Below are 14,830 nucleotides of genomic sequence, written 5' to 3' on the forward strand. Positions count from 1 at the left end.
GTATTTGCAAAACCTAAACTGGGTTTCTTGGGTCACTCTTTGTAGTGGAGAAATTGATAAAGGAAGATGCATTTTGATTGTGTTTTGATGCTTTATATTTTTTTAGATTTTTTTTACTCGATTTGGTTTTGTGAAAAACAACTAAAGAGAGAAGGAAAGTAGTCGGAGAGAGTGAAAAAAAAAAAGAATTAATTTTTAATTGTTTTTATTAAAATAGATTTTTAATTATTTTTTAAAATTTAAAATTAATTTTTAAAAAATTATAAGTTGACCAATTAAAATATGACACATGTTAAGCAATTTTTCAAATTATTTTTTTCATGATTTAATTACTATAATTGAGTTTGATCACTTTAAAAAATAAGTTGATAGTTCATGATACTAAATATTTATAAATTCTAATTATAAGGTACCCAATAATTATTATTGAAAATATTGGTTATCAAGTTTGGATTTCGATAAAATGCATTGTAATAATTAAGTATCTTTATTTTTTAATAAAATAATAAAAATTAATTTAATTTTCTAATAATTTTTTAAGCCTATCTATAATATAAATGTTAAATTTGTCTTTAATTAAAAAAATCAGTTATTATTATTAAAATTTTACAGTATAAAATTAATCAGTAATGAATTTAAATTATTATTAAAAAATAATAATAATTTAATGACCACTTTATCGATTCATTAAAAATTCAAAAACATCCATACTAATAAACAATTATTTTATGCAATTTATTAAAAAAAATAACTATAAAATCTTGTAATTCTTAGTTTATGTTTGTCCTCTAATTTTTTGAATGAATGACAATAAAAGGGCTGAAATGTATTAATTTTTGTATCACTAGCATAATAGCATATTTAAAGTTAAAAACTAGGGACTAAAATGAAAGAATAGTCACATACGAGGACCAAAATGAAAATAACCGAGAAATGGATATTGTGATTTACTTACTGCATCGTTAATTGTTATTTATCAGGTGCACTGATGAAAGTGATGGCCGTTGGATTAGAATTTTGTCGGCTCTGATTGGTTTATTGACGTGGAAGAGATTACAATTTAAGCAAAAGAATTTTCAACGGCCAAGATGTGTATTTATTTTTTTAATGAAGGGTGGCAAATAATATGCAAGGTGATGTAAAAACGACAACTAAATGCAAAACGACAGAACAAATGGAAACAACAGTACAATGAGAAGAAAAAAAGAAGTGTGAAAACGATCACATTAAAAAAACGACAATAAAAATAAAACGGCCATATTCGAAAAAAAGACTATATTATTGAAAAACGACAACATTTGCAAAAAACGACATTTCGTGTGAAACGACAATATTTGTTTTTTGTAGCAAACGACAACAAAAATGAAAACCTATAATACATGTAAAAACTAAAATATATATGATGAGAATAAGATTACACTAAACAAATATCCTCTAACCCAAGTTTTAAATTAAGAAAAATTCATGGTTTCATGTAAAGTTAGTAGAAAAGGCAAACAAATTGGTTTCAGAACCAAAATCTGACATTCAAAACGACAATGACCACAAGATTGAACAGCTGAAACCTACTATTGATCCATTAATTTTTTCAAAGTGTTTGATTACACAGGGAATTAGTTATTGGGAGTAGTCTTAATCAGTGTATGGAACAAGTAAAAGAGATTGTGTCCAAGATAAATGGCTTGTCATTATAAAACCCAAGGACATTTTCCATTCTATGATTTGTAATTCAAGTTGGCCTTTTTTTTAAAAAAAAAAAATCTGATTACTTTACTCTTGAGAACAATGTACATAAAATTTGTTTTCTTCTTATTTTTTGAACTCTGTTATTTTCTACTATTACTGGGGCCTTTTTTATCTGAAAAATAATTTTAGTAAATTCCATGCTTGTAGAGAAATATATGGTCTTTAATAAATTCTGATATTGATATTGATATTCAAAAGTTTGAATAATAGTTTGTTTGTCTGTTAATAATTGTGTGTACTGTTAGCATGTCTACTTAAAAACAACAGCTTTGGTGTTGAAGAGGCTGAAATAGTTTGATTAATCATTGAAAAGCTTTGTTTTTTTTTTTGGGTGTTCGTGTACTTTTATTTTGCTTAAAGGAGCATATATATTTTGTGGAGTTAATTCTCCATTAGCAACTTATTCTATCATATGTTTTACCGCCCAAAACTTCCTAACACTTCCTAACGGTTTCAGTTAGGATTACCAAACCTTATATGTATATATATATATATATATTAAAACCCATTCTTTTAACCTTCAAAATGAGGTCTTCTCTTTCCCTTGATGATAATTTAGATGCTTTTAACCAAATTATTATTGCTCTTTCTAATGTAGATTATAAGGTAGATGAAGAGAGCCAAGCCGTGATCATACTTAGATCACCACCAGAATCTTGTAGTGAGGTCAGATCAATAATTAAATATGGAAGAGATACTCTTACCATGGATGATGTTAAGAAGGAGAAGAAAACTAGCAAAGATGAGGCTTATTAATAGGACCTATCTACAATCTCTGTAGAACCCAGAAAACAGAATAGTAGAAACCAGAAAATAGAATAGCAAGCAATAAAACAGTAAACCAATAATGAATAATCTGAAGCTTTGTTGAATGAAAAATATGCTATGAGTCTCATACAAACAGAGAGGAAAATATCCCCATGATGCCTAGAATCATCTCAATTCTTGCATAACTAATTACTAGCTTCCTTTTTCCACTAATAGGCTACTCAGTACCCAATTTGCCCTTCTAACCAACTAACACAAAATGACCCAGTTACCCTTGACCCTTCTGACCCGACCCCCTCCTAGTATAGGTGAACCGGATACTAGGCTTATCAAGCCTAACATTACTCCCGCCCAAGTTGTGAACCTTGTCCTCAAGGTTGAATGCCGGAAACTGACGTCGTATAGCTTCAAATTTCTCCCACGTAGCTTCGAAATCTGGCAGATCCTTCCAGCGGATAAGCACTTCAACACATTGGTCTGGAGAGGCTGGGTTCTGTCGGATATTCAGCACTTCAGCAGGTTCTACAATAAGTTCCAGGTCTGAAGTTAAAGTGGATGGGAGCGTGGTGGAAGAATGAGCAGTCCCGACAGCAGCGCGGAGTTGCGAAACATGAAAAACCGGATGGATGGCTGACGAAGGAGGCAAGTCGAGGCGGTAAGCGACTTTTCCAATGCGTTTCAGAACTGCGAACGGGCCGTAATATCTTGCTGCCAGCTTCTCATTCTTTCTGGTAGCCAATGATTTCTGTCGGTAGGGCTGCAATTTCACAAATACCTTGTCTCCCACAGCGAACTCCACCAGTCGCCGCGACCCGTCCGCTCTTTCTTTCATTTTCTGTTGTGCTCGCAGCAGGTGCATTTTCAAGTCATCCAAGAATGCATCGCGCTCTTCAAGTAACTGGTCAACAGCCATCACATGAGTGGTACCTGCTGCGTACCGAATCAACGGTGGGGGGTCACGCCCGTATAAGACCTTGAATGGAGTGCAACCCAAGGAGGAGTGAAAAGTGGTGTTGTACCAATACTCAGCCCACGCTAACCATTTAGCCCAAGCTTTTGGATGGTTCGAAGCGAAACAACGAAGATAGGTCTCTAGGCACCTATTCACAACCTCGGATTGGCCATCCGTTTGGGGGTGATAAGAAGTACTATGGCGAAGTTCCGTCCCTTGTAGTTTAAACAATTCTGACCAAAAATGGCTGAGAAAAATTCTGTCACGATCAGACACAATAGACAGCGGGATTCCATGCAACTTGACTACATGTGTAACAAACGCTTCAGCCACCATTTTAGCATTAAAGGGGTGCCGAAGGCCTATAAAGTGGCTGTATTTACTCAGCCTGTCCACCACCACGAATATAGTGTCTACACCTTCCGACTTAGGCAGCCCTTCTATAAAATCCATAGTCAACTCCTCCCAAACTTGTGCTGGCAGCGATAAAGGCTGCAATAAACCCCCTGGTGACATGGCTAAATATTTGTTTCGCTGGCAAATCTCACAAGAACGCACAAACTCCAAGATCCTAGCCTTCATTCCTACCCAATAAACATCTCCTTTTAGTCGTTGGTAAGTTCGCAGCTCCCCCGAATGGCCCCCTATGGGCGAACTGTGATACTCACGCAAAAAATGGGGTAACAAAGCTGAAGTGCTGGACAAAACTAAGCGGCCCTTGTACAGTATCCGTTGCTGGGATATTGAAAACCCAGCAATGACTTTTCCTTGCTCCAAATCTGCCTTAACCCGAGACAAAAAAGGGTCCGCTGCCACCTCACGATCAACTAGCTTCCAATCCATCCATGTAGTAGATGTCAGTAAAGAACATTCCACATGACCGACCCGAGACAAAGCATCAGCCGCCCTATTTGTTTCCCCTGAGCGATATTGAATATCAAAATCAAATCCCAACAATTTGACTAACCACTTCTGATGTTCCGGAGTAACCAGCCGCTGTTCTAACAGAAATTTGAGACTTTTCTGGTCTGTTCGCACAATAAATCGTCGTCCTAGGAGGTAAGGTCGCCATTTGAGTACCGCTAGAACAATAGCCATGAGTTCTTTTTCATATATGGATTTCAGCCTCGCTTTGGGCTTCAATACCTGACTGAAATACGCTAGTGGCCGTCCCTCCTGCATCAAAACAGCTCCTACGCCAAACCCCGAAGCATCAGTTTCAACCACAAACGGCTTGGTAAAATCTGGAAGTGCTAAGACAGGTACTGTGGTCAGCGCTTTCTTCAGTTCTTCAAATGCAGCAGAAGCTTCTTCGGTCCAGCCATATTGGTCTTTTTTGAGTTGGTCAGTAAGAGGTCTAGCAATGGCCCCATAGTTCTTGACAAACTTCCTACAATACCCTGTGAGCCCAAGGAATCCCCGCAGCTCTTTAATTGTTTTGGGCAGCGGCCAATCCAGCATAGATTGGATCTTAGAAGGGTCCACCGCCACCCCCTTGCCTGAAATAATGTGACCCAAATACTCAACTTGCCGCTGTCCAAAACAGCACTTCTTGAAATTAGCAAAAAACTGGTGGTGAGACAATGTTTGCAACACGATTTCAAGATCTTTGACATGAGTTTCCTCATCCGGGCTATAGACGAGGATGTCGTCGAAAAAGACCAATACTCTTTTTCGAAGATGGGGCTGGAAAATGTCGTTCATCTGAGATTGAAAGGAGGCGGGGGCGTTGGTCAGTCCAAATGGCATCACTACAAACTCATAGTGGCCTTCATGAGTCCTAAAGGCCGTTTTATGGATATCTTCCGGCCGCACCCGAATTTGATGGTACCCCGAGCGCAAGTCAAGCTTCGAAAATACATGAGCCCCATGCAACTCGTCTATCAACTCATCAATAACTGGAATGGGGAATTTATCGGGTACCGTGGCTCTATTAAGGGCCCTATAATCCACACAAAACCTCCATCCGCCATCCTTTTTTCTAACCAAAAGAATAGGGCTCGAGTAGGGACTGTTACTTGGCTGGATCACCCCTGATTTCAGCATCTCTTGAACAATTTTCTCGACCTCATCCTTGATGCCATGTGGGTACCGATAGGGGCGAATACTCACTGGAGTGGTGACGGGCTGAAGGACAATGGCGTGATCATGTCGTCTCGGCGGCGGTAGCGAAGTTGGTGTGTCAAAAACATGTTTGTACCGCTGTAAAAGTTGCTGTATCTCATCCGAATATGCTGCCAAGCCCGGAATAACCGAAGCGCAACCCAACTCGACCCAAACGCCTTGCCGCTCATGTTGGAGCAGCCGTACCATTTGTTTCAACGAAATGCAAGTCTTGTGAAGCAGAGGGTCTCCATGTAAAACCACGGGCTGATCCTGGATTCGAAGTTTCATCGTATGGTTCCTCCAATGGTGAGTGGTTTCCCCTAAAGTTTGCAGCCATTGGATGCCCAAGATAACATCAGTACTGCCTAGTTGCAACGGTAGGAAATCTTCGATTATTTCCAGTCCTTGCAAATGTAACGGCACCGAGCGACATATGCCTTCCCCCTTCACTGCTTGACCACTGCCCAGTTGCACTCCATAAGCATCAGTCGTGGATAATGGCAATGCCAATTTCTGGGCTAATTCCGTGGTGATGAAATTGTGTGTCGCCCCGCTATCCACCAAAACCACCACTTCGTGGCCCAAGATAGAACCCAAAATCTTCATAGTTTTGGGGGACGTCAACCCGACCACTGCATTGAGAGAAACTTCCACCATGTGCGCCTCAGCCGCCTCCGTAGCTGCTGCAATGCCCAGAACCTCCCCAATCGGATTAGTGGCCGGTGCATCCACGGCCTCATCTTGAATAATCACCACCTGAACCTCCGCCTGCGAGCATTCGTGCCCTCGAGTCCAACGCCCGTCACATTTAAAGCAAACTCCCCTGCGTTTCTTCTCCTGGAGTTCGGTTTCAGACAGGCGGCGATTCGCCGTGGACGTCGCCGGAGCCGCCGCTGGTTTAGGGCTAGTAAGAGTCGGGCTAGAAGAGGAGGAAGATGATGGAGAGATGACAAAAGTGCCCTTACTGTGTTCAGGTAGGGAGAGGCTGGTCAAAGGTGGTCGTGGATGTGCCCTAAGGGGCCCACTAGGCCCAGTCCGAAAGCTTTTAGTGAAAACTTGATTGACTTCAATTTGCTCAGCCAATTCCATCATGTGTAACAGCCCATTGGGCTCCAAAATTCTCAAAGGGGCCTGGATCTCTACTTTAAGGCCCTTCAAAAAAGCAGCCTGCAATGCAGCCTCCCCCATTGTCTCTACCGAAGCAGCAAGAGCTTCAAATCGTCGACGATATTCTTGAACCGAAGTGACCTGTTGGAGGACAAAGAACCGATCATAAACGGACCCCTCATGGGTGGGACGAAATCGCCGGAGGAGTAGAAGTTTCAACTCCTCCCACGTAGGAATGGGTCGCCGCTGATTTTCCTAGCGAAACCAAGACAGAGCCGCTCCTTCAAGGCACAAGACCGCCGCTTCCAGTTGCTCGGCCGGGGACAATCGCTGTAAATTAAAGTAGCGCTCCGCACGATAAGTCCAATCATCTGGGTCATCTCCCGTATAAACTGGCAATTCGATCTTCCGAGCCCGAAATTCAGATCGTCTATCCCCACCATCCACCACACGGCCGGAGGAAGCGCCCCCGCCAGTCGCCACAGACCCCTCGCCGGAAAGACGACGCCCCGAACCAGGAATACCGTGAGACCCTTCGCGAAGAGAAGCAAGCTCATCTGCCACCCTGCCTTGGGCAGTAACCAAACGATCCAACACGTCCTTCAGAGAGCCCAGCTCCAACGCATGATCCTTAAGCAGCAATCCATGATCGTTGAGCTGGTTTTGGACACTGGATAAGGCCGATTCAACACCCACAACACGAGTCTCCATTCTCGTCGATACCGGCATACACCGAACGCCGGTCCTGGCTGCTGATACCAATTAATAGGACCTATCTACAATCTCTGTAGAACCCAGAAAACAGAATAGTAGAAACCAGAAAATAGAATAGCAAGCAATAAAACAGTAAACCAATAATGAATAATCTGAAGCTTTGTTGAATGAAAAATGCTATGAGTCTCATACAAACAGAGAGGAAAATATCCCCATGATGCCTAGAATCATCTCAATTCTTGCATAACTAATTACTAGCTTCCTTTTCCCACTAATAGGCTACTCAGTACCCAATTTGCCCTTCTAACCAACTAACACAAAATGGCCCAGTTACCCTTGACCCTTCTGACCCGACCCCCTCCTAGTATAGGTGAACCGGATACTAGGCTTATCAAGCCTAACACTTATTTTGCTAGAGGCAGATCTATCAAGAAAGATCACACTCAACATCCAAGTCTAAGGTCAAGTTTGGTAAGGATACAAGAGATTTTGTTGAATTCAAAAAGAAATTAAGGGAAGAAGGTGACAAGTCTCAAGACTCTACATCAGTTGTTGAAGATTCAGATTATTGCTCATTTGAAGGTGATTTATTCATGGTTGCAGACAACAAGATCACAAATGAATGGATCATTGACTCCGGGTGTACATTCCATGTGTCCCAATCAAGAAAGCTTCATTGAGTACCAACAGGTGGATAGTGAGTCTGTTTTGATTGGAAACGACAGAGCTTGTAAAGTTCTTGGCATTGGGATTGTGGCTATTAAGCACTTTGATGGTACAATAAGAAAACTTACAAAAGTCAGGCACATGCCTGATTTAAGAAGGAATTTAATCTCCCTTAGCACTCTTGAAGATGAAGGATATAATTTTAAATCATCAAATGGCAGCTTAAAAAATTTCTAAAGGTTCTTTGACAGTAATGAAAGGTGAAAAACTCCATGGTTTATATATACTCAAAGGTGAGACAATGCCTAGTGCCGAAGCAGATGTGGTTAAGAGTCAGAAAGGGAAATGTGGCATCAAAGAATGGGTCGTACGAGTGAGCATGGACTGAAGGAATTACATAAACAAGCTTGTTGGGAGATGTGTAGGCAGGTTCTCTACCTTTTGTGAAGCTTGTGTACTCGAAAAACACCATAGGCTGAAATTTGCAGCTGCAACACACTGCTCAAAGAAACCACTTGAATATGTTCATGCAGATCTTTGGGGAGCTAGTAGAGTGGCTACACATTCAGGTAAGCACTATTTTTTATCAATTGTAGATGTCGTTGTGTGTGGGTTTACTTATTTACAAGTAAAGATGAATGCCTGAATAAATTTGTAGCATGGAAAACTGAAGTGGAAAATCAACTAAACCAGAAACTTAAAGTGTTAAGGACTGACAATGGACTTGAATTTATAAAAAATGAATTTAAAAAATTATGCATTGATTATGGCATTGTTAGGCATAGAACATTAATAAAAACCCCTTAGCAAAATGATGTAGCTGAGAGGACGAATAGAACACTTTTAAATAAAGTAAGGTGCTTATTAATTAGTTCTGGTTTAGGAAAATCATTTTGGGGAGAAGCACTTATTACTGCATGCTATCTAATAAATAGTAGCCCAAGTAGGTCTCTTAACTCTAAAGCACCTTATGAAAAACTAACTAGTAAAGCATTAAGTTTGAAACATTTAAAAAAATTCGGGTGTACTGCATATGCTCACAGTATGAAAGACAAAACTTGATGCTAGAGCAGAAAAATGTGTTTTTCTAGGTTATCCTTGAGGAGTTAAAGGTTATAGACCGTGTACTTTTGAGAATGACAAACCACAAATAATAATTTCAAGAGATGTTTTTAATGAACATGATTTTGCTCACTTGAAAGCCGAGAAAGGCTGTGATTCTCTTGATGCAGGTACACAGGGTAATGATGAAGACCTTGCTGAAATTGAAATTGAATTAAGAAGGGCTAAACCAAATGCTACAATTACACCACTAGCTCAGGTAGAAACTGAAACAAGTGTAACTCAAAAAGCCAGACAAGCCCCTGAAACTTCAGAATACCTTTTAGCAAGAGATAGAACAAGAAGAGTCATAAAACCACCAGCTAAGTATGGGGAAGCTGATTTAATGGCCTATGCTCTTGCTGCAGTACAAGATGATATCCCTGAATCGACTACATATGATGAAGCTGTGACAAGCCAATATAAAAGTGAATGGTGATAATTATGCAAAGACACAATCCATAACACACACAAATGAGAGATAGCAAAAAGATATAAAATAACAATAATTAAGAAAAGACTAAAATGCCCTCAAATAATAACTCTAACACCCCCCCTCAAACTCACGATGCAGCAACAATAAGCATCGAGAGTTTGCCAACTAGAAATTGAAAACGAGAAATAGAATGAGACTTAGTAAAGAAGTCAGCAATCTGTAAAGAAGAAGGAACAAAAGGCAAAGTGATAGTGCCAAGCTTCAGGTGGTGACGAGTGAAGTGACAATTAATCTCAATGTGCTTGGTGCGTTCATGAAAAACTGAGTTGTGAGCAATCTGGATGGCACTCTGATTGTCACAATACATAGGAGTGGGTTGAGAATGACATACACCCATATCTACAAGCAGCCATCTTAACCAAACAATTTCTTTGGTAGTAGATGACATAGCGCGGTACTCTGCTTCAGTGGAAGATTGGGAGACAACAGTTTGTTTCTTACTTTTCCAAGAAATAAGAGAATCACCCAAAAAGATACAGAAACCAGTAACAGACTTCCGATCCGTGGGATCACGACCATGATCAGCATCAGAGTATGCACGCAGCTCCAAGGAAGAAGTGGAGGGAAACAAAAGGCTTTGAAAGATAGTACCCCGAAGATACCTCAAAATGCGAAGAACAGCTGCCCAGTGAACAGTAGTAGGAGAGGCAACAAATTGACTAACAATGTGAACAGCATATGCAATGTCGGGGCGAGTGATAGTGAGATAAACCAAACTGCCAACAATAGTGCGATACAAAGTAGGATCATGCAAGGGAGTGCCATCAGAAGGAGAATACTGAACATTGAGCTCAAAAGGAGTGGCAACTACTTTTGTATCTGTAAGACGAGCACGGTCAATAATGTCAGAAGTGTATTTTGACTGAGAAAGAAGATAGCCTTTTGGGGAGAAGGCAACTTCAATACCCAGAAAATACCGAAGAGGCCCCAAATCCTTCATCTCAAACTGAGAAGCTAATTGAGACTTTAACACTGCAATTCCATCTAAATCATCACCAGTAATGATCATATCATCAACATATAAGGAAAGGAGAATACGACCTGCATTGGTACACTTAACAAATAGTGCTGAGTCATGATTACTTGAGAGAAACCCAAGAGAAGTAACAACATTGGAGAACTTCTCAAACCATGCTCGAGGAGCCTGCTTGAGACCATACAGAGCTTTCTTAAGCTTACAAACTTCTCCATGATTGTGAGGGACCCCAGGAGGAGGAACCATGTAGACCTCTTCATGTAAATCGCCATTCAAGAAAGCATTCTTAACATCCAACTGAGATATATTCCACTGACGAGCAGATGCAACTGCTATAAGAGCACGGACAGTAGTCATTTTTGCAACAGGAGCAAAAGTTTCCTCAAAATCCATACCATACTGTTGAGAAAATCCCTTAGCTACCAATCTAGCTTTGTAGCGTTCAACAGACCCATCAGACTTGGTCTTGATTTTATAGACCCAACGAGAACCAATTGTATGTTTACCAGGAGGTAAAGATACCAAATCCCAAGTATCTGTCTTGTGCAAAGCTGAAAGTTCCTCATTCATAGCATGCTGCCAAAGAGGGTCAGTAACTGCTTCTTTATAGGATAAAGGCTCAGAGAGACAATGAATAGACGCTAAAAACGAAGTGAAAGGGATAGAATAAGACGAATAAACAAAATGTGGTAGTTTAGTAGACTTACGAGTGCGCTGAGGATAGCGAGGAGGATCTACAGTATCAGAAGGATCTAGAACAGCTGTAGGCGGAGGTGTTTCAGAAATGTCAGCCTGCGAAATACCAGTATCAATAACTCGAGACCTGCGAGAGTAATGACGTGGAAAGGGGACTATAGGACCAGGAGAAGATTCAGACTCTACAATTTGAGGAACTTGAGGAGAAGAGGTACTTGTATGCTTACAAAAAGGATCAATATGAATAAGATCTGATTTGGTCAAGTTGTGAGTAGTGCCAGGAATAGAAAAGAAGGGTATATGCTCAAGAAAAACAACATGGCGAGATACATATAATTTTTGAGAAGTTGGATCAAAACAACGATATCCTTTTTGGCCATCACCATAACCAAGGAACACACAAAGTGCAGAGCGTGATGACAGTTTTGTACGCTCTACACTAGGACGAAGAACAAAGCAAGTAGAACCAAAGACTCTCAAAGAAGAATAATCAGGAATATGTCCATATAGTTTTTCAAAAGGGGACAAACCTGAAGTGATTGAAGATGGAATCTTATTAATAAGGTTGACTGCAGTGAGAACTGCTTCTCCCCAAAACTGACTAGGCACAGATGAGGACAACAAAAGAGAACGAGCAGTTTCAATAATGTGTCTATGCTTTCTTTCAGCAACACCATTTTGTTCAGGGGTATCTGTACAAGAAGTTTGATACACAGTTCCATCTAAAGCAAGCAAATTACAGAATTTATTTGAAGTATATTCACCACCTTGATCACATCTAAAACATTTAATAACAGAAGCATGTTGAGTTTTTACATAAGCTCGAAAACGATCATAAATATCATAGAAATCAGAACGACATTTCATTAGAAAAACCCAACAAAATCGAGTGTATCATCAACAAAAGAGACATAATATCTAGACCCTCCTTTTGTAGCAATAGGAGAGGGTCCCCACACATCAGAATGAACTAAGTCAAAAGGTGCAACAGAACATGAAGTACTTTTACTGAAAGGTAAAGCAGAAAATTTTGCAAGTTTACAACCACTACAATCAGAAATATCATGAACTTGCAAATCTCCTAAGGTTCCTGTAGAAGCTAAGAATCTTAAACGGGAAGCTGAAACATGACCAAGGCGAGAGTGCCATAAATAAAAACTAGACGATGATGGAGACAATTGAAAGGAAGACAGATCAACACTAGGAGCTGCAAATACTGGTAATTTCAGCTCATCCAAAACATATAAACCCCCCCGCCTACGGCCGGTCCCAATCAGCTTCTGAGACTGCGGATCCTGCACATGACAAGAAGTAGAAGAAAAAGACACTGAGTAACCAGAATCACACAATTGACCAACAGATACAAGGTTTAGTGAAAGCTTAGGAATATGGTAAACATTAGGAAGCGATAAATGATGACTGACAACAGAACCAACACCTGCTAATGGCATAGGAGTACCATCAGCAGTCATGACAGGCACAGATGATGCAGGACACAAGGAAACAAAAGATTTCGAATGTGGAGACATATGGTGCGAGGCTCCAGAATCTAAAATCCATGTAGAGGATGTCATACCTGAAGAGCTAGTAGGGGGCTGACCTACCGAAGAAGAGGCGGACATGGCATGTGGCTGCATGGTAAGAAACTTCTGAAACTGTTCTGAGAGGGCAGCAAGAGCAGGATTGGAAGATGAGGCCCCAAAATCATACGAGTCAGATGGAGGTACAGTAGCAGCGGCATTAAATTGCGGAGGACGGTATGGTCGAGGTTGTGAGTGGTTGCCAAACTGTGGTTGGCTACCATAATGAGGCGGTTGATTACCGAATTGAGGAGGTCTGAGTTGATGTCTTTGTTGCTGAGGTGCACGATTTACTAATTTAGGACACTGAGCCTTCCAGTGACCTTTTTGTTTGCAAAAGCTGCATTCATCAACTCCAACCTTTGTGTTAGGTTTATTCTCATGGTGAGTAAAGTGTCGAGGAGGAACTACCAAAACAGAGGGACTGGGTGCTGGGAGGATGCCTTTTCCTGCTTGAGACTTAAGACGAATTTCATCTGCCAATAGTTCACTAACTACTGAATCAACCGAAGGAAGTGGAGAACGATGCAAAATAGAGCCACGGAGTCCCTCAAAGTCACCACGAAGTGCCATCAAAAACTGAACCAATCGTTGTTCCTCCCTACGAGCAATATATGGTGCAAAAGCTCGTAATTCTGCAGATTCAGTAAGGGCCAATTGATCCCATAGATCTGTCATAACTGAATAGAACTCTTGAATACTCATATCTTTCTGTTCAAGAGCTCTAATATCTGATTCTAATTGATATTGCTTTGCAAAGTTAGACTGAGTATACAGCCTTGCAAGATGGTCCCAAACTTCCTTCGCTGTTTCATACTTGGCTAGTTGGGTACCTATGGAGTGTTCTACAGAGTTGTTTATCCAAGTAATAATTTTTGAATTATCCACTTCCCAATTTTCTAGCAAAGTTGCATAATTCGCTTTGTCATTTGTTGGTTTAACCAAAGTTCCAGAAACATAACCCCACATCTTTTTCCCTTTCAAAATTTTTTTCATCACATAGTTCCAATAAGAATAATTCTTTCCATCTAACCTCACACTAATGGATTGAAGGGAATCATCTCTATTACTTGCCATTTCATAAACAAATTTCCAAATGCTATCTCAGACAAAAGTTCCCAAATTCTGCAATCTGACAAAACCCTAAAATTTCAGAATGAACACAAAAATCACATACCGAGTTACTGCAAAGATGCTTCGACCCAAATTGCTGCAATACGAAGGAGACCCAAGCCAAAAAAAATTTCGGGGCCCCGCCCCGAACCCCGGGCAGGTGGCGCGCTGCCCCCCTGCAACCCCCCAGCCAACTCACAGCGAAGTTGGATCCGCAAAAGCTATGGTTACGCTTAAGAAATTCAATTCCATAAACCCTTCTTTGATACCATGATAATTATGCAAAGACACAATCCATAACACACACAAATGAGAGATAGCAAAAAGATATAAAATAACAATAATTAAGAAAAGACTAAAATGCCCTCAAATAATAACTCTAACACCCGGAAGATGGCAATGCAAGAAGAAATAGACTCACTTATCAAGAATAAGACATGGGAATTAGTTGCTGAACCAGAAAATCAAAAGATAATAGATTGTAGGTGGCTGTTCAAAATTAAAGTAGGAAACTCACCAAGTGAACAAGATTGGTGGCTAACGGATTTACTCAAGTGGGGGGTGTCGATTATGTGGATGTGTTTTCGTCAGTAGTAGTATAAAATTGTTCGTATGATGCTAGTAATCGCAGCTCAGTGTGACTTTGAGATTGAGCAACTTGATGTGAAGACGATGTTTCTTAATGGCTTCTTAGATGAAGTGATTTATATGAAGCAACCACCTTTCAGGTGGAACCAAAAGGAAAGAAGCTAGTATGCTTGCTTAAAAAATCACTTTATGGGCTAAAGCAATCACCAAGGCAATGGAAC

At 40.3% G+C, this 14,830-nt stretch overlaps 1 protein-coding gene across 1 annotated transcript; it reads right to left on the reverse strand.

Annotated features, from left to right (window-relative positions):
• Positions 1 to 12,227: 12,227 nt before the first annotated feature.
• LOC133784796 (uncharacterized) lies at positions 12,228 to 13,985 on the reverse strand. The gene is made up of 2 exons (XM_062224068.1): positions 12,905 to 13,985; positions 12,228 to 12,623 (listed from the first exon to the last, which is right to left on the reverse strand). The coding sequence occupies exons 1-2, from the start codon at positions 13,983 to 13,985 to the stop codon at positions 12,586 to 12,588; spliced, it is 1,119 nt and encodes a 372-aa protein (XP_062080052.1). The 3' UTR covers positions 12,228 to 12,585.
• Positions 13,986 to 14,830: the final 845 nt, after the last annotated feature.

This window comes from Humulus lupulus, chromosome 6 (assembly GCF_963169125.1).
Source record: "Humulus lupulus chromosome 6, drHumLupu1.1, whole genome shotgun sequence".
Classification (NCBI taxonomy): domain Eukaryota; kingdom Viridiplantae; phylum Streptophyta; class Magnoliopsida; order Rosales; family Cannabaceae; genus Humulus; species Humulus lupulus.

What these genes read in the sequence shown, in the direction of transcription:
- LOC133784796 (XM_062224068.1), bottom strand. Translation starts at nt 13,985, where the DNA reads ATGGCAAGTAATAGAGATGATTCCCTTCAATCCATTAGTGTGAGGTTA. An exon ending in GCCCCCTACTAGCTCTTCAG is followed by an intron (nt 12,624 to 12,904) that starts GTATGACATCCT and finishes TGTCATGTGCAG; the next exon opens with GATCCGCAGTCTCAGAAGCT.